Source organism: Lepisma saccharinum, chromosome 7 (assembly GCF_977018435.1).
Source record: "Lepisma saccharinum chromosome 7, izLepSacc3.1, whole genome shotgun sequence".
NCBI classification, from domain to species: Eukaryota; Metazoa; Arthropoda; class Insecta; order Zygentoma; family Lepismatidae; genus Lepisma; species Lepisma saccharinum.
In genome coordinates this window covers 47,923,369-47,948,538 of record NC_139235.1, presented here as the reverse complement: position 1 = coordinate 47,948,538, position 25,170 = coordinate 47,923,369, and the positions used below count along the sequence as shown (strand labels likewise).

General features: G+C 34.1%; 1 protein-coding gene across 50 annotated transcripts in view; it reads right to left on the bottom strand.

The window, feature by feature from the left end:
* Dscam1 (Down syndrome cell adhesion molecule 1) overlaps positions 1-25,170 on the bottom strand; it is a 426,431-nt gene that overhangs the window by 74,440 nt on the left and 326,821 nt on the right. For 44 of the 50 annotated variants that reach the window (XM_083125269.1, XM_083125286.1, XM_083125279.1 and 41 more), the window contains 8 exons: positions 11,044-11,163; positions 9,164-9,337; positions 8,029-8,176; positions 7,026-7,174; positions 6,521-6,652; positions 5,194-5,361; positions 3,324-3,543; positions 822-1,063 (listed from right to left, as the gene is read on the bottom strand). In XM_083125269.1, coding sequence (XP_082981395.1) covers positions 822-1,063; positions 3,324-3,543; positions 5,194-5,361; positions 6,521-6,652; positions 7,026-7,174; positions 8,029-8,176; positions 9,164-9,337; positions 11,044-11,163 — 1,353 coding nt within the window. Of the gene's footprint in view, positions 1-821; positions 1,064-3,323; positions 3,544-5,193; positions 5,362-6,520; positions 6,653-7,025; positions 7,175-8,028; positions 8,177-9,163; positions 9,338-11,043; positions 11,164-16,827; positions 17,116-19,261; positions 19,550-23,816; positions 24,105-25,170 lie in introns of all 50 variants that reach the window. The other 6 variants (XM_083125284.1, XM_083125247.1, XM_083125257.1 and 3 more) reach the window with 3 other exon arrangements.

Here is a 25,170-nt window from a genome sequence, read left to right as displayed (position 1 = left end):
TTTGACACATGTGTTATTTTAAAATAACGGTGTGTCTACAAGATTACATATGTTTGTTGGAACAGTAATACATTTAATTTTAGTGTCACAGTTAAGGTTTATATGGTAATTGCAGCAGAGCCAACTGATGCTGATACTTTTCCCAATTCTCACCGATACCACTATCAACGCATGGAAGTTTTAACAAATAAAAGCCATTCAGAATACTGATTAATATTAACATATAAATATTTCACCTGCAATTATATGCATTAATTTATGCTTTAAAATATTCAAGAATTACATTATAATATTAAAATAGCTGTCATTTAATCACAAAAACCATTTTCCCATGTGCTACTAAAGCAAAAAAAAAAAAAAAAATCAAATTTCTCTGTTGGAAATTTCTATTGCTTACAGTAGACAATACTGCCGATATTAATTGTACTCTACTGTGTCTCCTGGAAATCTACTGACACTCAATGATTTCCTACTGAACATTTTCAGTAGGGCTAATGTGCATGTAGAGTAGAAGAACTACAAGAGAAATATTGTCTTCAGTATTACATGTAGTGTGTCTAGCTCAACATGTTGGCTGCAAATATAACTTTTCCTTCCTCCTGATTTACAATTTGTTTTTATATCTGTTTGAAAATCTGAACACAGTAGATGTTTCAAAACACCTATAGATCTACTGAAAACAGTAGACAAAATTTTCAACAGAGTTTGCTCAGTTTCTAAGATAATTGCACTCCATGGAAGCACAAAGTTCATAAGAAAATCAGAGGAAAATTTTGTATCTTTTACTTAGCATGGAGCATAGAAAGGAATAGCATGCTTACCATACCAGAACTCACTAGGACCATACACAACTTTGTACCCCTTTATAACGCCATTAGCTGTTGTCAAAGGTGGGGATATCCAGGACACTCTGATGGTTTGTGATGTGAGAGTGGTGCAGGTGGTGTCATGTGGAGGCTGCTCTGGGGTGCCTTCAGCTGTGTACTGGCGGGTTTCTTCTGACATGGGTCCTGCACCAACTTTGTTAAATGCTTGAACCACTACCGAATACTGGGTGTATGTTCTGAAATATAATTCATTTAGTTAGGCATGATGCCGCTCAATTTGGTTCTAATACTAACACAAAGGAAAATAAAGTTAAGTCGAAGTTAATGGGTTTGTGAATCACAAAAATGAATAATAGGATTGGGATCAGTGGCAGCTGGTGGTCTTGGTCTAAGAGTGTGCATCCCAGCCTTGCATGCAGAAGTACAGTGGAACCCAGATTTTACATTGTCCCGCATTATACATTTAATCTTGAGGGTCTCACATAGCAAAATCCTATAAAATTTTCCTCGATTTTACATTTTCCTGCATTTTAAGTTTTTTCAACTTGGTCCCCTGAAAAACGTACAATCAAGGTTCAACCTCATCTCCCAATTAATAACACCTGTTTTTGGTACACAATGATGCTAATCATATTGACAATCAAAGTTATGATACACCTTTCACTGATAATGAGGATAGTAGAGTTGGATTTCATGAAAAATAAAAAAATATATATAATATCTGTGTATATGATGTATAGCAAATTTGATTGATTGATTAATTGATTTAGTTTATTTTACTTTGCGTTTTGTGCCTCTTGGCTATTTTGAGAAGATGGGGATGAGTGATGAAATGATGAAATTGATGACAACCAAGCCTGAGCAGGATTCGAACCTGGGACCCTTGGCATCACAGCACGATGTGCTAACCACTCGGCCACAGGGTCCGGCTATAGCATATTTGAAATGCCCTGGTTATTTTCTTCATCAATCATGAGGGGCTCCATGTTGTTGGTCTCTTTTGTAACCTGTAGATAATTCAGCATTTAATGACCTGACAAAATCATTAACAATATAGAAACAACACTGGTGATCACTAGGGAGCAGAAGTTGATGAAATGTCATCTTTTTTCTGACATCTCGGACACGATGCCCATTAAATATGCACAATATTACACTTCGTCTAGAACCCAAAAAAGGTAATTTTAAAGTGCATTTTTTGCCAATTTTCAGGTTTTAGGTCATTTTCCCCAATTTTCAGCATTTTCCCATCATTTTTTGCAATATTCAGTGTAATGTTTCATCATATTTTGTCACTTCTTTCATTTTGGTAATTTTCTTGAGTCTTTTCACCAAGGTGAACACAGGCCTATATATATATATATCTCCCAGGATTGCAATTTACAAGCAATAGAAATGCGGAACTGATGACAGTCTTTGTTGTGTCGGGGGAAAGCACCAGGTGCCCATCTGGGGCAAACTCAGATTTACGATCAGATAAGGAGAGGCTGGAAATACCCTGGCCTGACTGGCCTGATTTCGGTATCCATATTTTTTATACAATTTGTTAAATATCTAAACAAAAATTGTCTTACGTGGATCATGATAATTTCTTTTTCTTTACAATGCCACAGAGATGCACCACACTACATCACCAGGCAAAGATGCAGGAAATTAATGCATTTTACACCAATTCATTCAGTGTGTATGACTTTTTCATCCAATTGTTTTAAAATTATTTGGTTGTTTTCATTGGAAATCCTCGTTGCATATTTTAATTGAATGTGCATGTGGTATCATTTGGTGCCTATTTTTAAAGGAAGATTGCATTTTGTTTTATTTCATTTTCATTTCAATTTTTAACCTGAAACTAACAAATTTAATGGTCATTTTTGCATTTTTTACGTCATTTTTTCCCATTTTTTAGGACATTCTATAGGTCATATACCTATATTTTTTAGGTCATCAACTTACGCTCCCTAGTGATCACGTTCACTAAATACCACAACAAATTCAGTAAAATAAGATTTCACATGCAACCAACTCTTCAGCATACACTAGTTATACAAACTACAATGAATCTTAAGGGACAATAATATTGTGAACCTCCCTTCCTCCAGGATTTTAGACATTTAGCATCTAGTTATTCATACACAAACACAAAGATTGAAGAATTAACTGCAAATCACTTGTCTCATAGACGTGGGTAATTATTGCAAGAAGAATATTTGGAGAGCTTGAAAATGAGCAATTTGTTATGAATTGACACAAAATATTACAACTTGTTTCTGCCTGAGACATAAATATGCTGAAAATTTAGCCCCACACTACTATTCCTTATACCAGAATGAAAGAAATCTTGTCTGAAAAAATAACTTTATTTCTTGTACCAACTTGTAACACTAACCAAAAAAGGGATTTCAACATGCTTACATCTGAAAGAAAGAGTCTGAAATCTGCTGCCAAGCCCAGTTTCCAACAGTGCTAAAATTATTGACTTGCAGTCATTATACTCACTTCAGATTAGTTATTTGCAAGTGATGTTCCCTTCCTTCTTCTATGCTGAATTCCACTGTTTCAAAAAGGTAAGGCTGATCTGAAGATGCAAGCTTGTAACCAACATAGTATCCCAAAATTTCTCCATTCCATTCATCTTTCTGTGGTGGTTTCCAGAAAACTTTCAGGGTCTGTTGATCCACAGCTTCAACCCTTACATTTGTTGGTGGGCCACTGGGAGCTGCAATCAAATTATAATGCAAATTTAATTTACACCAGAACTATATTTCCTTAAAATACTTCTTGTAGTTTTCCTGTCAGTGAATGATGAAAATATTCTCTCTGAACATCAACCACATCATTTTAGGATGGACTTCTGTGGATTCAAGATGAATATCACTATCATCTGCAGGGACTGAAATAAAGGTCAAAAGTAAAAGCTCAAAAGCCTATCCAGAAATGACCTGGTTGATATTGGGATAAAATATCTTCATTACATTTTCCTAATTTGGTGAAACTCCAATATTTATGTTCTTGAATTGTATCTTTTCCTGAATTATATATTCCCTAACAACAGGATTCTGAAAGACATGATCTGTGATCAGTGTATTGGTGTAAATTTATTGATCCATTATTTCTATAAATGGTCATAATTTACTGAAGATAAAGATATAACAGGGGCATTTCAGCATTACATGTGTGGCATTTTACACCCAAAATTTAAGGTTCTAGACAAGTGATTAGATTAAAATATTCATAATGAATTGATTTCATAGAATTATAAATACTTTATGGTGTCTGGTAACAAATGAAAAAACTTGAGTATGATAGCATCGGCTGAATGCATAAAAATCATTTTTTTAAAAAAGTGTGTTACATGTGTGATGTTTTAAAAATGTAGCAAATTTGACTTCGTTTGTCTGTGAAGCATATAGGCTGCAGATGCTGGTAACTTTTATTGGTAAAATGTGCCAATTATATGCATTCAAAAAATCTAAACATTAATGCAATTAAAAACAATAATAATTTTCATATCAATTCATTGTTATTAACGTGGAGTAGGACCACTTTTGGTGGAATGGCCCAACAATGCATTCTAGTATTGTAAACATCTAAATATGCATTTTCATTCAAAAGCAAGACCTGTTTCAGTTTCATTAGGAAAGGAGAACAGAAAACCATGTGAAGTAACCAAGGATGTTCTTCTTGCAGTTGCTTTTAGTATGTAAATAGTGTAGTTTCCTAAAGCTAGAAAAACAACTCTGCTTACATCTACAATGTGAAAAAACTGTACACAGAGTGTGATTATTAATTTTAATGGGAGTATTCCAAAAGCTACAAATTAACTGGCTTTATGAAAACTACAAGATCAGTTTATTTTGTGAGAAGAACATTTTCTGGAATATACTCATCACAATGTTTATATTTGCAACTGCGAATATTCTACTCCACCAAGAATTTTATAATTGCTTACAAATGAAAGCACAAAATAGAAATAGGAGGAATGTATAAAACAGAAATGCATATGGTGGATTTTTATGCTTGTTGCACAATCAATTTAATTTGCAATCTCCAAAAAAAAATAATTTAAAACACCTATATCTCCTTGCAATAAAGGACAAAAATATTAAATAAATTTGAAACCTTTGAAAGATCAAGCAAATACCAGATTCCACTAAACTCAGTATATCAAAAATTACTGTCAAGACAAAATATGAAATAAGTTAATCAGTGGATGCAGAAAAAATACATTTCTTATAATGAATTTAATAAAATTGAATTTGGATCAACTGGAGTAAACTGCTCATCTTTGGTACATATAGTGCTTTTCAGATTGGATATGAAAATCACAATATCACAATGATGCAAATATGCACATAAAATTATTTACCTTCTTCAGCTGTAATGATCGTGACAGTGTCAGATGGATCTGATGAGCCTACTTCATTTTCAGCCACTATTCGCAAGTGATAGGTGGTTGCTGGATGCAAGTTGAATACTCCTGCAACAGTCTGTTGTCCTGGTACAAGAACTCTGTCAATATCCACTTCCCATGTACCTACAAAATGACCAGCATTATCAACATCTATTTTTTACTATTACAACAACTAAAATATAAATTTTTGTTATATCTGAGCTGATGTCACTTGAAACTCATACAGCTACCACTGCTGATACTCTTAACAATTCCCACCAACACCAATATTGATACTTGAAAATTGTAATAATTCAAATTTCAAGGTATAAATGTTACATTGAAACTACATCAGAGTTTTGCTTTAAAATATTCATAATTGTACATGATATAACCATTTAATCATAAAATTCATTGCTTCCCACAACATTGTAAAAATAATAAAATTCAAACCTTTTATATAGTCATGATGAATGTGTTAAATGCGGTTTAAGAATTGCTTATGTGAAATTTTGTATTTCCGCGTTGCACAATTTAAGGTTATTTCCGATTAATTTCGAAGACTCTCTGCCTTCATTCACTAAGGGCACAGCATCTCCAGAATGAATGAAGGCAGAGAGTCTTCGGAATTAATCAGAAATAATCTTAAATTGTGCAATGCAGAAATACAAAATTTCACTTAAGTAATAATTTTATATAGTGTTCCGGATATTTAGATTGCGAAAGTATCATGTGGCATTTCGAGAACTCTGTTTGAGGAGTCCCTGTTATATCATATGAATACCTACACCTGGCTAAGTGTAATTTTTTTTTTTTTTGTTTTGTTCATTCACAGATTGAGTAAATTATATGCATTCACAAACATCTAAACCTTAATGCAATTAAAAACAATAACAATTTCCATATAAATTCATTCTGTTATTAATATGGAGTAGGACTACTTTTCGTGGAATGTCAAAAGGCTTTATTACTACAGTAGAATAATAGAAAAATAGTTCTATGGTAGATTTATAGTAGAGATAGTTAATAATAATCTTAACATAAGATAATACATATAAATGTGTATGTCCTAAGAAAGTAATTGAGATATTCACCATGAAATGTAATTTGTAAAAAATGAAAAAAGTAATTTAAGGAAAAGGAATAGCATATCAGAGTGACGCAAAAATCTATGTATTAGTACTACAAAAATATGAAAATATTCTGCTTAAAACACACAAAGTACATGTAGGCTTTTATTAGTTAAACTCTTAAAACACTGTCATACATTATTGGAAAATGCATGCACAAAATAATAACTTACCTTTGGAAATTTTGTATTCAATAAGGTACCTAGTTATAGGTGAATTTCCATCATATGGAGCAGCCCATGATAGTTGAACAGAACGACCTGATTTATCTAATACCTTTAGACCATAGGGCACTTCAGGAGGTTCTGAAATGGGGAAAAAAATATTTTCTCATAAATACTTATTGGAAATATATATGTAACATAAAAACCTTTGACACAAACTATTTTCAACCAGTTTTAATAATAAAAATAAATACTCTATATTGCACTTGAGCTTTCCCAAACCATAAAGCTGATGCTATTTTATTAAAAATCAAGTGGTCTATGATTCACTTTCTGCAGGGAAATAAAAGTTCAGTATATTCAGGATAAAAGTGAAAAAATAGGTAATACTTTTAAAATTTGACTCTCAGATTCAGTAACTTACATTATGTTTTCAAGCAAAATTTAGATTTTTTTCCCAGTGATAGTAACAGGATTTTACACTTTATATACAATAATAAAACAACTCAGTCACCTTGAACAATCAAGTTTAAACTTGTGTCATCACTGCCAAAAGCATTTGTAGCAACGCATGTAAACAGAGCTGAATCTCCCCTTTCCGTTCTCTTAATACTCAAATCAGAAAGAACTCCATTGGGTAGAATTTCTTCTCGGATTGTATACCTACAAAAAAATAAGAGTCGATTTTAGCAATCACCATGAGATGTCATGATACACACAAGGGTATAATACTGTATTTATCTTTAATATTTGTTATTAAAGTTATTTGAAGAAAACAGTCCAAAGTTTCTATTTGTAGCATATATTGTGGTAAGTGTACAAACAGCATTACAGAAGAAGAAAAAAAAGCCAACTTCCTTGCAGTCAAGACTGCTCACACAGAATACTCTGTGGTTCACACATACTACTCACCAACAGTCATAAGTCCTACACTCTGCCACCACATGGCAGCACCAATCAAGCCCACATCATACAATGCAGTGTTTCTGTAATTCTTAACAATATTAAAGTTTAATTTTTGAAACTCGAACAAAATAATGCATGTAACATAATCTATGAAATTGAAAATTATTACTCCATGTTTTGTGAAATCATCAAATGATGAGAGTTGCAATTTTACATTACAAGTTAGGCTTCTTGAATCCTAAGAGCTAATTTTTTGGGGTCTCCCTCTGAAATATTTTATATTGTTGTGATATGCATCAAAGCAAAGTGACACTTTATTTTTACAAAAGACTGTATAAGTTAGTATAAAATAAATGTTGCTGTTTTCGTGACATGTGTGAAACATAGGCACTGACTTTGGGGGGCAAGGCACTTTGTGCCCTCCCCCCACCACGTAGAAGGACACATTTGATGTACATTTACATATATAAAGTATTGTTTATGCCGATCTTGCCCCCCAAAATTGTTCTTAAGTTGGCGCCTCTGGTGTGGAACCAAACTATTAGGGGTTCCCAGTTCGATCACTAGTTGTGGTACATTAGAAAATATAATATAACTATAATATATGTTACCTGTTATCACTTTTAGGATCTAGTCTCTTGTTATTCATATTCCAGAGAATTCCAATTGGTTTCTCTCCACGGGCTTCACACTGAAGAACAGTTGGTTCACCTCTCCTTGATGTCTGGTTCCGGAATTTAATTTCAAAATGAGGGGGTGCTGTAAATTAATTTTTAAATGTAAAAAAAATATTAAAAAATAATTGAATTGTAATATCTAACAACACAAACTTTAGTTACTGATCAATACTGCTTGTACTATAATCTGTTAAGGCATGCACAATAAATTGTTTGATAGGAAGTATGACAAATTAGAAAATGGAGTAAAACAATAAGACACTGTATCTCCCTAATTCACAAAAGAAATAAGTGTAGCTAGAAGGACAGTGAGAAAACTACAATGTGATATGTGATAAAACACAGTAGATTCTCATAGGTTCTCATAGGTCCAACAGAACCAACTAAGAATAAGAAATAATTCCTAGTTAACCCATCTTCTTAATACTAACATTTTCCATGGTGTAATTTAAATGTTATTTAATTTACAGAGCAGTAAATAAATTCTATCGACTTTATCAGAGTCGGACCATTAATGTAAGTCTTTGCTTAAAGCTAATCAATGAATGTTTTCCAGTGAATTAAACCATATAAAATTGTTCTGAGTGACAAATTATCAATTGTCTATTCTACTACTTACTAAGATATATATATACATTTTCTATGTTGTGAATATTTAGCTTCAGGTGCACAAAAAATCTCAATTAAACTTCAGAAATGAATGTAATGCCATCTATTGAGAGAAAAATTAATAAAAACCTTGTCTGTGAGTCACCAAATCAATCGTTAAATACATTAATGGATTAAATACTATCACAATTTCTAAATTATATTTCATTTTAACAACCATGATAAATATTGTATCTGTGCATTTCTAGGATATTTGGTCTCATATCTGAAAAAATGTGCATTTTATTTTGGGAAAGTGTCCAATGTACACAGAACAGCTCTCTTTCATTGACACCAGGAGGGGAGAAAGAGGGGACGGTGTTAAATGCAACCAATGATTTCATGCAACATAATACTACTATGAGTAGTACACATATACTGATCCTGTAAGATTCAAAGAGAAGAATTGAATAATACATACCTTGTACACTAATCAGTATGACTGCTGATAAACCAGAACCTATACCATTTACTGCTTCGCATAGATAATAGCCTTCATTAGTTTTCTGAATGTTATTGATTGTCAGTGTTCCATCTTCTACTTTGATGTTAGGGTTATTTGGTTTCAGATCTTTATAATCACCTGGCATATCACCTACAAACGTAAAGAAAGGCATCTTTAAATCATATTGCTATTGAATGGTCAAAATATAATAAAACGTTGTTTGAGTAAACACATCAATCCTTTTATTCCTTTTTTATCTTCACAATTAGCCAAAAGTGGAAGAAAAGCGAAGTAAAATATATCAAATCAATCAATCAACATCAGTACTTTTCAATGATGTTTCCACCCAAAGTACTACAGCAATAATTTTTAGTTGTAATTCTTTCAAGAAATTGACGTAAATTATAATAATGGCAATAAAAATAATGTTGCTTGACATTAAACTAACAGAATCAAACTGATTCAAGTTTTCAGTATTTTTCACTGATTTTCACATAATTCTCAAAATACAAATTGCATGGGAAAAAACAATTTTCCTCATGCAAAAATTATTACTACTTTTCCTGTACTTCTTGTCATTTTTTGATTAACAAATAAATACAGTGGAACCTTGTTAACTCAAACCTCAACATCTCAAATTCCTTGTTAAGTAGAATTTTTTGTAATTCCCTTGAATTGTCCATAACACTCAATACTAATTTTACCTCAACAACTTGAATAAAATCTTGATAAGACTAATTTTTGTACAGTTTATGGGATGCAGTTTGAGCTCAATAACTCAAAGGTAGAGTATGAAAAACCTCTATGAGTCGAAGTTAAATTCTAGTCACCTCTATAATTCGAAGTTTTAGTTGCACGGATCTCAATAAGTCGAAGTATAGGGTGCATACGTACAATGTCAGGTGATCAAGAATCGTGTCGGGACTTCAACTCCCCCACCCTGCCGTCTATGTAACCATCATTGTTATTGTGCTTAGTGTGCGTTGTAGAAGTGGTGATACATATGTAACATACATAAAAGTTGCAGGCTCTGATGTTGGTGAAACAAAGTTGTAAGACATTAAGTGTTGAAGAGAAGCGGAAGCTTTTAAAAGTGGTTGACGAAGGCGTACGAAAAAGAGTGAAATTGCGAAAGGTTTTAAAATTCCACGAAATACTTTATTGACAATTCTTAAAAACAGAGCTAAGTATGAAAAGGGGAGCAGGCTATCCAAATTATGCAAGAGGGCAAAAGGTGGTAATTTTGATATTGACAATTGTGTGTTGAAGTGGTTGAAGCAGTGCCGGGATAAAAACATCTCTATTAGCGGGCCTATTCTTCAAGAAAAAACTGTGAATTTGCTGAAATGTTAGGTCATTTAGGATTTCGGTGGCTACAAAACTTCAAAAGAGACATGAATCATGTTCAAAAAAGTGTGTGGAGAAAGCGCTAGTGTTGATAACGCTGTATACTGTATATACGTATTAACTTAAAATGATGATACATACGTTATAGGCATACATAGTGCTGACGTTCAGAAGGGTCAGTAAACTTTAGACCTCTATAACTCGAAGTCGGCGATTTTGCCCTCAATAACTCGAAGCATGGTAAATTGAAATCCTTGATACCTCGAATCCCCCCCCCCCCCTCTCAAGTTCGAGTTATCAAGGTTCCACTGTATATAGAATTTATCACATCCTTGAATACATAAATTGATGCTTCCTTAATACATTGAAGAAACATCACATTAAAGTCTTGATTTTGTCAAACTGATTAGTAAAAATGTCCTAATTATAGGCAATTGAAATGTAAAAATAAAACACATGTTTTATTTAATTACATAAAAAAAGGTTACATGTACCTATTCAAAACTTACCTGCTGACTTCTTCCAGGTGACTTGAGGTTTTGGGAAACCATCAGCTTTGCACTCTACTTTTGCATCACTACCCTGTGCAAATGCTTTATCTGTAGGCTCTAATATCCATCTTGGAGGTACTGTTATAAAAGACAAAGTTTATTGCAAAACATTCCATCAATTATGCATGTTTTATTTATGTATTAAAATATTATGCAAATTCAAAACTACTGAAAGCCAGTTAATATAGTTTTTGAATTGAAATAGCGAATGCAAATTGTTATTTTTACTTTATATTTACTTCAAAGCTTTAATTCAATAAAGTCTGCATTTCAATGAAATATATTTTTTTTTTCTAGCAACAATGTTCTAATATCAATATATTACAAAGTTTACTTTAATTCAAACATGGCTTCCTTTTTTAATTGAAAATTTTGTATGTACTGAAATTATGAAATACATAAAAACACAAACAATCCAAAAGTCACTCATTATTTTTTTAAAAAAGCAAAATAATTAATTATGAATGAGAGAAAAACTTACATTCAGTGGTTGGTAAATGCCGTATCCTTTAAATAAAATATATCAACAAACATTCTTAGTCATACTGATATGAAACAATACAGGATGTGTATACTGAATGTGGTGGGGAAAGAACAGTTAAGAGATATTTCCTCCATTGGTTGTTTTTGTCTTCTTTCATTTCAAAGACATAATATACAGTTCTCCCAAAACCACTTGCTTTTCCTTTATGATAGGAAAATTTAGACACAAAGTACTTACAAATGACAGCTTCTGAGCTATATTTGCATCTTATAATTTGGTTGATGCCTTCATGGAAGGTATCGTGCCAGCATTTGCCTGCAATGACTTTACAAAGCCTTAGAAAAGCCCAAGTCGCACTGATAACAATGCAAAATAAAAATTTAATCATGGTAACAATTTTAGAAACAACAGTTAAAAGCCACCCTTTTAGAAAGAATGGGGGTGTGACCCATTACAATGAACAATTGTGATGGAAAATATCATTTCTCATGTAATGTAATACATACTTGCTGGAAAGGACAGAAAATGAATATTATAATATTCCAACTCACTGAAATTCTAATTTGTAATTAACTAATAACTTTTCTGCCATGAGACATTTGCTCACAGTTATCACACTTAGAGCAGTCTAATGTTCTTGAAAAGAAGTGGACAATAAGGCCACCTGTAAGAATATTTTACCTATTGAACCAATTTCCCATCCTTTCATTCTCTGTTAAAAATGTGATTCTGTTTGCAATATTCTTCATGGCAGTAAAAGTTCTCCCCAGAATTTCATGCAATTAGTTATTCACGTGTAAATTGTTGTCTACTGGCAACCTCAATATAGTTCATAAACCTACTGAAAATCATTTTTCTTGTATGTAAGCATTGCTTGCATTGTAAAATTATTTCTCTTGTAGTCTACGGTTATTACAAGCATAAAAACACAGTTTTTCGTTTTGACATTTCAAGGAAGGAAAATGGCAATAATATGGCATGAACACGATTTGGACAATATAAATTTAAACCCAAGAACAGGTTTGTCAGCTCACATCATCAAAGAGAAGCATATGATTAAAAAGAGAAGGGTTTTTAAAAGAGAAGGGTTTTAAAAAGAGTGATGGGAAACATAAATTTGAATGTCTGGGAACATTCTTATAACATTTTGAACACACTTTGATCATCTGAAGATGAATAAACATTCATAGCCAAATAGTGCTGGATTATTATCTAAGGAATTTAAAGATAGTTTTCCTTAATCCACATAAAAATGGCACAGGAAGAAGATGAAAATAAAATTGACAAACTGCTTCTTCATTCTTGCTGGTAACATTCAGAAATTTGTCTATATAAGCAATGACATCTCCTTTCACAAATATAAAATTGACTCTTAAAAAAGTAACCATAACAGTCCTGTGAAGCACATCTGGAAAAGTAAAGATACATTGCATGTAGAAAAAATGGAAAATTCGCTATGTATATGTACCTATGCTGGCATTGACCTTGATCCTTATGCTTTCTTCTTGGATTTGTTCAGCAGTGCTAGACTCAGATTTGTTTGACTAACACATGTTTGAAATGGCAGTGAGCATATTTGAACTCTGATGACCTTCTTCTACAAAGCTGAAGAAGAAATTCATGCAAATCAGAATTTGACGATAAGCGAACTGCATGACTCTGTGCTAGGGTACAGAATATTGTGGGCTTGCAGAGTGCCCAAAATGATAATGGACAAACAAAATGAAACAGGTGGTTTCCACGCTTCACTTTCTTGTGCACTATTCAGAGTTAGAAGATCGGTTTCTGGACACTATTGTGACTGGAGAAGAATTGTGGGTTTACCACCACACACCTGAATCCAAGCAAAAGTCACTCCAATGTCGCCATTTGCATTCCCCAAAAGCCAAAAAAATTAAAAATCTCAATTTCAGATTAAAAAATCATAGCTTCAGTTTTTTGGGACAGACATGGTATTTTACTGATTGACTTCATGTTTTCTAGCACACAAATTGAAGCTGCTGCATGTTGTCAGATCCTGGAGCAGCTTTGAGGGGAATGTTGACTTGTGATGTCTGCCTGCTTCATGACAATGTTTGGGTTTACACTTCAATGCCACCATTGCACTTCTGGAAAGATTCAAGTGGGATCTTTTCGACCATCCACCTTATAGTCCAAATCTTGCACCCAGTAACTTTCACTTGTTTTTCACCAAAAGGCACATCTTGGTGGGAAACTGTTTTACAATAACTAGGTGAAAGAAAAAGTCATGATGTGCTGCCACAGGCAGGCAGCAAACGTCTATGACTCTGAGGTTCAGAAGCTGTTCAAAGAGTCAATAAGTGTTTGGATAATGGCAGCAAATATATTAAAAAAATAAACCATGTACAGATAATTCACTTGTAGTGCAAGTTTTGTAAAATACACATTGTAGCATTTGTATCTTTACTTACCAGATACACAGAATACTTTAATTTCTAGATCAGAAAATTGATACAGTACAGAATTTCTTATCACGAAGATAGAAATTGTTCTTCAATGCATCCAAGTTATTTTATATTTGCACTTTATTAGTTCATATATTCTATTTCGCAATTTCAATGTTTGTGTTCAATATTAATTGGATGCCAGATAATGCCATTTTCGAGTATATTTCCCCTTAGAACTCAAATTATACATTCTACTGTGAATGTTTCTCATATGTGTTAACCCAACTGAAATGTATATTAAAACCACGAAACAAAATATTAATTTGTAAGTACTTTGTGTCTTTTATATCTTCCATCAACTGTAAGAATGGATTGCAATTGATCTCACACAGTAAGAAGTGTCATACAATTTTCATGGAACAAAAACAATGAGTGACTATGGAATACGATAATTATTTCATAGATATTTATTCCAAGACAGAATCTTAAATAATAATCTGCTTCTGAGGATGGTACATAATGTATTATGACAGCAATTCTATCTGACTACTATAAAACACAGTCATGACCATAAAAATTGTGCCTGAAACTTGAGACGCAAATTATGCCATGACCTAATCAGCTTGCTGAGATAATTTTATTTGACTTCCAAGAGCACCAGTGATGTAATTCTGCCAAATCACATCACAGAGGAATGGTCTGACTTGGTTTATCACTGCCTGAAAGTTGCAGTGGTTTCATCTCAGCAGATCAGTAACTGTGAAATACACAACTAGAAAATAAAGAATGGAAATTAAAAGTTAAATGGAAATGTACAAATTTATGGTACAAAAATTTGCTAGTGAACTCTTCCTTCAACCTAGTCAGTCTAGCATACTGTGTGGAGAAAGGAAAGACCTACAGTTCAAATGTTTGTTAAGATTTATACCCTGTACCAGCTAACTGTAGACCAGGTGAACCAGAACAAGTCTCTGTGCAAGTAAATCACACGAGACGGCTCCACCAATTAACAGTGAGAGAAATGGGATTGTATAATGGGCGACAGGAGTTACCCACTTTCCCTGCTTCGCTCTGGCAACATTGCAAACTTTTGAAACATAATACCATATGTAAGACTTCAATAGCATTATACATGGCTCTGTAAGCTGCAAAACTGCTCAATGACCATGAGTATGTCTGCTTCTTCTCACTTGAAATGCCAGGAAACCAATTGATCAATAGAATAATTAGTATTGAAGTCAATGAGACAATAAATAACATTCTCAAAAACCAGAATATGGATCTTTTATACAAAGGAATAAATCAAATAACTTTTTTAAATATTCTCATCGATAACTCAGGAAATATGGATCTAAATGTTCTGAGGAGAAAAATCTCATCAATTTGTAAAAAGTGCAGTGTAAAATGTATACTGGTTGGCAACTTTGCCAACTACTGGTTGGCAACTTTGCACTTTCACCACTCGATTTCCCTCCTCCTCCTATGCACGGCCCTGCTCTACAGTTAGCTGGGACAGTGTATACGCACGTGTATGTGCTTATCCTTGCATTTATTTTATTCTCATCTCTAATTTATTATCTTTGCATGTAAAAAAGGAAGACTTCTTCATGTGAATAAAAATTAAACATACATGCATAAATTATATGATGTACGCTTCACATTTATCTCCTAGATCAAGGGAGCTATTTATCTTCCCAAGTCACATTACTTGCTTGCTTGCAGATTTCTGCATACTAACATTGATATTAGCATGATTGGTAATTGAAAATAGGGGAACAATGCCAGAATATACTCCATAATTACATGAGTATTGAGAGGGGGAGATTCTGTCTTGGACCAATAAAAAATGTAAATCACTTTGACTAGCTACTTCTAATATCTATCACATGCAAAACTAACTACAAAATTAATACACAAATCAAAATAAAATGAAATTACAAATTAAAATAGTTAAGTTAATGGCATGCATTTCTAAAGATTTTAGAAAGCCAAGCCTCAATTTTCATGTGGGTAATGTATAGTTCTTTTTTGAAAATGGTTCTCATAGTATATTAGGTATGCATGAAAATCGGTAAATTATCTCTTTAACATTAAACCACCCAAATTGAGACCTAACTTTCAACACTAAAAGAAGAACTAACTAAAAGGGGCAAAGAAATTGGTTAAGTATTGATGTTGTCGAAGTGGAAAACGACCTATCCAAATCATGGTTCAGCACAGGAGAGTGGAAGGAGTATTGGGATATGGACAGGAATGTGCTTTAAACCACCTGTTTACAAGCATAATCCTATATATCACAATGAGGAATCAAAAGATGATAAAATCTCAAGCAAATTGTCATCAAACAGTAATTGAAAGAAGAAGTATGAAATGTAAGCTTCAAAAAGTATGTCTTCCACAAATGCCAACAACTGGAAACAGCTTGATTCACTGTAGTGTTTCAACTGAAGGAAAACATAACTGCACTTCAGCTTAACTAAAATTTGCATATCTGCAAGATATACATTTTCAAGCAGATACAAACCAGTTGTACACATTTACCATCAATGATATTCATGGAAAAATATGATTTATGCACTCTCTAATACTTTAAAAAATTACTTTAAGATTAAAATTACTTTACTGCAAGACATGCTCACTTTATTTTTCTAATTATGAGTTTGGGATAATCACACAAAAGATTGATTCTTTCAAGGCAAATATTATATATCAGAATACTATATAGTTGCATGTATTCTTCTGTTATTAAAACACATTTGAAGAAAACTTCCTTGACAAATAAAAATAGCATTTATGTAAAAATAACATGTTTGTATTATTTTTCTAAACTTTAATTTAAAATGAAGTTACCCTTGACGATAAGTTCAGCAGTGCTATTAGTTGTTCCTGCTTTATTTGTTGCAGCACATGCATAAAATCCTGCATGTTGGAAGGAGACACTTTGAATAATGAGCAAACTAGTCTGTTGACCGACATTCACTGTAGTTGCCCCCATTGTTGAAGAAACAGCTCTGTCATCCAAATACCAATTAAATACTATTGGCAAGTCACCCTTTGTTGCGATGCAAGACAACTGAATATAATCTCCTTCACTGCTGTATTCCGACGAAAAGGAAAGGGGAAGGAGTGTTGCTTTTTCTGGAAAACAAAACAAATAGAATGGGGAATTAATTTAAGGGACTCTTAATACCCTTTACTTTCAACTGTGATGAATGGCTTGAGCTTCCTGCCGCATTGGTTGCTACACAAGTATAGTTTCCAGAATCTTCTACAGCCATGTGATGCAGTGAAAGCATGCTTGTCACATCATCAAGTTTTTGGATTACTGCATTTATTCCAGTCCAAATTTGATGGCCGTTTTTAAACCAAACTATATTCACTGGCGTATCACCAGCTATTACAGCACACAGTGTGCGAACAGAACTCTGAGAATTCACACGATTATTATCAAAACTGAATGGAGCAATTCGTGGTTCCACTGAGAAGAAGAACAGAGGAAGAGTGTATTTTAGAACGAAACCCTTCTTGTCTTTCTGATGAATTAGAACAAACCAAGGCTTCAAATACAGAAATACATTAAATGCTATAAAATATATTCAGTACAATTACTTTTTCTTGCATGTGTTTTCAGCTCTGAAATGGAGAAGATTTTTTTGGCATTTTATTCGGTCTGTTCAAGAAAAAAGATAAAATTGTTCACAAATCTTTTCGTTCAAATTGCTGCATCATATACAACTTGCTTTCACAAAATTACATATTCTTATGTTCGTTCCAAAAATGAAATCCAATATCTTTAAAGCAATACAGATATAACCTTGGGGAGGGACATAAAGGGCAGTTGCTTTTCTGGGGAGGGCTATGGTCCAGCGTGACTCCCTTTTAGTACCACCACTCACAGAGTAGCTTGTATTAAGACTTTGTGTAACAATGAAAAAAAATGTTGTTACAAAAAAAAAAATCTAATGTTTTTTTGAAGCCAATTTTTATGCATCATTAAATCAATTGAGATGGGGCTAGCAGCTCAAAGATAATCTGAATCACTCAAATATATCAATGTGGAACATTTCACTCGAGTAAGAGTCTCTTCCTGCAACTTTAAATGTTTTTATTTTTTTTTTATTTTAGCCTTTCATTAGCTATTGAAAATGCTATAATTTGTTTTACTCATATCTATGTAAAAGGTGAAACTATCCCCTGTGCATTGCATGGCATAAAAGACACATAAGAAGAGGAGGGGTGTAAGGCTTCACACATTCTCAATCTTGGCCATAGTGGAGGTGATATGATCAGCACCATGTATGGGGTACATTTATCTTGAGTATTCCTTAATGAGAGACTGTGTCAACCCCAGTGTCACTTATGAGGAATATGCAGTGCCCTTGAGCATTAATCTGCAATTTAACACTTTATATTCTTGATATTTGACTTAATTCAACATTTATTATTTTGTTAAATGTCAATTATGTCACAGGCAATCTTTTTAAGATGGAAGATTCATTATTTAAACAAGTTTGGATTCAGTTTTCAAATTGCATCACTATCTCCTACCAGGGAATTCATACTTATAACTCAATACACAAAGTGGATGGGCCAACAATCAAATTGTCCACAACCTGGCAATCTCCAGGTTGATGAGTCAACAGGTGTATATGCTAACTGATAAGCTTTTTTATCTCCTCCAACCTTCAAGATGTTAACCAAAAGAAAAAGACTAAAACTGTATTATTGATTGTAGAATTGTGCAAGGAACAATTGACTAACAAAGGTTACGATTAGAATTTCATTTTACTACTACCTGAGGAAGCTCATTGCATTGCAACTGAGTCCTCTTGCTCACTGCTATAGGAGCAAAGGTTAATTCCCTCAGTCACATAAAAATGCATCACAAGTGTCAACAAAGAAATTCGTACCCAAGATCACCCACCCCAAGAATCAATCCTAGTTCTCCCAGTCAGTAAGACGGTTTATGTGTATGTAATCAATATAAATGGGTTTAGATGAAACATGCTTCTCATTCCTGTTTAGGAATTAACAATTTCCTATCAAACTTTTACATATGCAGTTGGAGAGAAATCAAAGTTACAGTATCATATGTTACCTATACAAAAGGAACTAAAGAGAATGAGTTCTGAAGTAAGAAAGAAAAGAAGTGACTGTCCATGCCAACTACTAGTTCTTTCAAAGTGTTATGAACGTTCTTCTAGGAAACACTATGTATGAAATCAGGAAAGGCAATTCTTGGTTACATGGATGCTGTTAAAATATATGTATATTCTTTCCATACCATATACATAAAGTTCTGCTGTAAAATTCACAGCTCCTGCAGAATTTCTAGCAGTGCAGGTGTAATTTCCTTGATGCCCTGAATTTGCAGGATCTACTAATAATAAGCTTGCCCTTCTTCCAACTCTAGAAGTTGTGATTCCCATTTGTGATGAAAGCTTGGACCCTTGAAAACTCCATGTTATATCAAGAGGAGTGTCACCCTCAGCGGCTAAGCATGTAACCTGAGCAGCCTGCCCTGCATAAATGGGTTCATCACCAAATTGAAAAGGAATAATTTTTGGTAGAACTGCAAAAAGGAATCAAACTTATAAGAGCTTTTCAATATGCTTTTGTTTTCACTCTACTTATTAGTTATATGTAAAATTAGTTCATTATTTGAGTCTTAAAAATAAAAACAAAAAATGGAGATTTGAACTTGTATTGCTTTTGGTACCACCGAAGAATCTATTATGTTTGTATAAAATCATAGTCAAGTATATATGAAGTGATCACATACATTTTTCATCATGCAGTCATGTATAAAATATTTTTTTGTCAGAAATACAACTCATCCTCATCCCTCAGAATGCATGGTGACTATGATGCAGTGCTTTGTACATAAAACAAAGCTAAAATACCAATGTGATAAGGAGTTTTCATAAATCTTGGATTACATCAATCATTAAGTTTGTTCTTCAAATTGCCTCCTACATATATCATGTCCTTGTAACTTTGCTGAAAAGCTTCACAACAAATGTGTGCAAAGCAAAATGTTAATATGTGGTCAGGACAAAAGAAAATCTGTCATATAAAAAAATTGCAGAGAAAAATACTGCTACACACAATTTTACTGAAATTCTGTAGTCTGTAGAACACACATAAAAATCTGTTCTGTTGTGTAATTAATCTACAATGCTGTATTTTGAAAAACTGAACATTACTTTCAGTTAGCCTATTATCAATTAAGAATGAATAGTGTTAATGGTTCATGAATTCGTGATTTTATTTACGTCATGTGCATGAGAGAAATTACAACAGTTGCTGGCAAGAAATACCCTTCGTGCAAAGAAATAGACCCACCTCACACTTTTGACATAATTTGTTATTAAATTTATTAACATCATACGTATTTATTACTGAACTTTATCTACATATGAGTAGGATTAGACGCTTCCATTTGGATAAACATTTTATGTGCCTCCAAACAGTTGGAAGAAAAAGTAAGAACAAGTGACATTTTATGTCAAAAGTGTGAGGTGGGTCTATTTCTTTGCACGCAAGTGTATATCAGAATGCTATGGAAGCAATTACAGTGGAACCAGAATTTTACATTCCCAGATTTTACATTTTCTCCCATTATACATTCAATCTTCTTGGTCTCAAAATTGCAAAACGTACAAAATTTTTCCATATTCTACATAATTCCTCCTTGGCCCCTGAAAAACATAAACTTGAAGAAGTCCCACTGCAAATGATAATGTACTGTGTGATGGCTGCAATATTTTAATACATGTTTGGCTATTTTGTTGAAAAAAAGAAGTCCTGTATTTAACTTGCAAAGATTCATTTGTTCCAGTGGAAAGATATTTGAATATTCGTAAGTTTGAAGACAAAAACTGTCTAATTAGGTTTACAGGAATAGGAGAGTTCAAATGCAAAATCATTTACAAAATTAACATGACAAAAAAATGTTTTAAAAATGTTTGTATACCAGTTACTGCAAGAGCTGCTGAATATGACACAACTCCAGCCCTATTTTCAGCAATGCACGTGTAGACTCCTCTGTGTTCTGCTGTTACAGAAGCAATGTTTAATATTATGCCTGATTCTCCAAGTGTTGAAGTAGTTATTTCTGGAAACTGTGTAAGGTCTCTGCCTTCAAGTGTCCACTGAACAGACAGAGGTTTGTCTCCTCCCACCACAACACAAGGCACAGTTACAAGGTAGCCTGCACTAAGAGGTTTGTCACCAAAGGTGAAAGGCAGTATTTCAGGAGGAGCTGGAACAAGATACTGTATTTAATCATGTATATCGCCTCCAAAAAACTGTGGTGCGTATTATGCACGGAATAATTTGGACAGCCAACATGACACTGTACAGGGTCATTCAATGATTTTGTGACACTTGCATTCATTTTTCATGTTTACAGACCCTATCATGTTATATATCGTTGTAAAGCTTAAATTCTGCAGTTTCTGAATATGGCAACAGTATTCTATTCAAGATGATGACACTAATGTGAAATGCAATTGAAATAAGCTCATCACAAAATGAAGGAACCTTTTCCTCTTGGCCCACATAGCAACAGTTTTACGACCTACAACTAAGAAAGCCATTTCTTGAACCTGGATTATACTGCACATTATACGAGGGTTGTTCGGAAAGTTCTAAGAATCGGTCAGAGATGCCGTAGTAATTGGAACAAAAGCATATTCATTAGAAGGTCACATCTGTTCTGAACGTGCAGGGAAAATTTCATCACCACTCTTCCAATATTCTGGTTTCCATAGGCATGTGAAGGAGCAAAAGTGCAAGCGACGTGACAACATGGAACAAAAGAAAGTTTGTGTGGTCATCAAGTTTCTCATGAAGAAGGGATTAAATGTGACAGTCATCAAAGCTGAATTGGACACAGTGGTGGAAAACTCTGCCCCATCATTTGCCACTGTTAACAAGTGGATGACGCAGTTCAAGCTTGGACGGGACAGCGTTGAAGATGACCCCCGCAGTGGATGTCTGCCAACCACCATCACACAAGAAACAATCGATAAAGTCCATGATATGGTGCTGGCTGACCAAAGATTGAAAGTGCGGGAGATAGCTCATGAAGTGGGCATCTCAGTGAACCGAGTACACCACATTCTCACTGAAGAGTTGGGTATGAGGAATCTTTCGGCAAAATGGGTGCTGCACCTGCTCACACCGAAGCAGAAATGCGTTCATGCAGTGACTTCCACTGAATGTTTGTTTGGCACTTTCCAGAGGAATCATTAAGAGTTTCTGTGGCATTACGTCACTATGGATGAAACTTGGGTTCATCACTACATGCCTGAGGCAAAAGAGCAGTCCAAGCAGTGGAAGCATGCAGATTCGCCACCAAAGAAGGCAAAGGCAGTTGTGACAGGCTATTTGGAGACCTAGACGAATCCACATATTCTGCTGGTGTCAAGGCATTGGAAGGCCATTGGCAGAAGTGCATTAATTTTCGAGGAAATTATGTTGAAAAATAAAACCTCAATCACTCTGATATTGTGTATCTTTCTATCAGATTCTTAGAACTTTCCAAACAGCCCTCGTATATGAGATATTTTTTGTCAATTTTCCCCATCAAAAACCAGGGTGGGCATTATACACGCATACACATTATAAATGTGTAAAAATCTACTATGATTTTTTTTATACTGTATTGCTTTTATGTCCCTTTCTTTCTTACTAGATTGTGGCAATGATACTCTTCTACATTAAATGCCAGTGATATTTATAACATTAATAATTCATTCTTATGAACATGACCAGTTAAGTTTCTTAGAATTCATGTGTAAGTTTTTATGAATAGTGGTAAAACAGCTTTCAAATAAAATCACAAGATTGGAACTAAATGGCAACCTCATGATACAAAAAAAAATGTGTATAATTCTGTTGTCAATCATTATATTCAATAATATCCTACAATGTCATACGTTGATACTGTTTTCAATAGAAGGAAATTTCTCTCTAGCTAAAAAAGACCTTAAATAGTTATCAATGACCCTGCTGTAATCTGAATTGAATTGTTGTTTTAAGTCCAGTTTACGCACAGAATGGCTAATCAGGACTGGATCTACAGTTTAAAGTGGGTTACAAACCACTATGTGCCTCCACCGGGCTGCTGTAATCTGATATGTGTATGGACTTGTTATACAATGAACATTACAAGCAGGCATTTGTGCTAGTTAAAATGCATCCTGACATATCTTAGAAAATTAGGAATGTGCCCTCTCATCCTTTCATATGAAGTGTACAGGAGTAAACAACAAACAATGCATGCCAAAGAAAAGTGTAACAATAGACCAACCTCAGGTGAGGAAAAGGAAAAGTCTCTACAAGTTATCTACAACTATGATGTCAACTGATTACCAGTTACGCGAAGCTGTGCCGAATGAGATATAATCCCTACTATGTTTCTTACACTACAAGTGTAATTCCCTGCATGAACAGCCTTTACAGAACTGATTGTTAATATGGATCCAGAATCTCCCAATGGTACTGTTAGTATCCCATTTTCCTGTGAAACATTGCTCCCGTGAAAGGTCCAAATTACTGTCAGTGGTTTGTCTCCACCAATCACAGCACAAGTTACAGTAACGGGGTCACCAGCATTTGAAGGCTCATTGCCAAAAGTAAAAGGCAATAATTTTGGTGGAACTGTGAAGGAAAAATCATACTGTTTAGTAACGGCTCTCCGAAAGATGAGAAATCAGTTTGAATCTTGGGAAGACTTTCAACATACTGCTTCAAAGAAATCAGGATAAAGTATGAAGTGACAGGTGCAGAGATAACAGAATTGCTAACAGTAATTTATCAACCATTGTTACCGGTAACTCGAAGAACTGCTGAATGTGATATCACTCCTGCAGAATTCTTTGCAATACACGTATAGTTTCCTGCATGTTCTGCTGCCACAGACTTAATAGTTAGTAAAGATCCAGAATCACCGAGAGGAATGGTTGCAATACCATCATTCTGTGACAATTCACTGCCATGAAATGTCCAACTTACAGTCATGGGTCTGTCCCCATCTATTATGGCACATGTCACTGTGACTGGGTAACCAGCATTTAGTGTTTCTTCTCCAAAAGAAAATGGCAATATTTTAGGTGGAACTGTGAAGGACAAGAATAAATGCTACAATGAGAGGAATACAGTGAAAAAAATAATAGAAAATTCTTATGTGGCTGTGCGAAAATCAAGCCTTTAAAATATTTTTTACTGGTATTTATAGAACAAAAAACAGTCAAGGAAATATGAGGAAATACCAGTTACAGCAAGATGTGCAGTATATTCCTTCGTTCCTGCTACATTTCTAGCTGTGCATGTGTAATTTCCACCATGATGTGCCCGAACTGATTCTATTGTTAAAATGCTAGTCCTGGCTCCAATCTTAACCACGTTTATACCAGGCATGGCAGTTGCTTCAATTCCATTTAATACCCACATTATTTCCATGGGTCCGTCTCCCTCAGGAACAACACAGTTCTGTTGAACAAACTTGCCTGCATTAACTGGCCTGTCACCAAATGTAAAAGGTGAAATAGAAGGACTGACTGGAATTATAATTTTAAAAATGATTTGATTACATCATTGCAGATCAAAGGAATTTAGAATAATTTCATAAAAATATTAAAAGTTTACAGTACCTTATTTTTAGCCTACACATGTGATTATTTATTTTGATAATGATTAGCTCGCTTTGCTAATTTTATAATTGCTAAATGTATAAATGGAAGATGTAGCAGTGTGCTGTAATGGTATCATTAAAAATGTAGTATATATTACTTCTTCACTATATATTATTTTATTAATATATGCCTGCATGGAGAGAAGAGAAGGGAAATGGTAAAAAGTTTCCAATGATGAAGAATTAAATTCAACAAATATGAAGTAACACCATTACACAGTCCCTCAAAATTTCCCCATCTTTTTGTAGTCAAGGTAGTTCTAATCCACTTAAGTAAAGTAAAAGTAAAGTCTTCCCCTGTGCATAGCACCACGCCATGAAGGCGTATAGGGGGTGTGGGGGTAACGCCCCACACTTTCTTGATCCGGTCGTGAGTGGGGGTGATGTGATCAGCATCACGCCCCTGACCGCCTTTACCCCCCAGGGTTTCCCCCAGGTACCCATGTTATTCGACGCTGGGTGAACGCCGGGGCCGCTTCCACCGTTAGAAA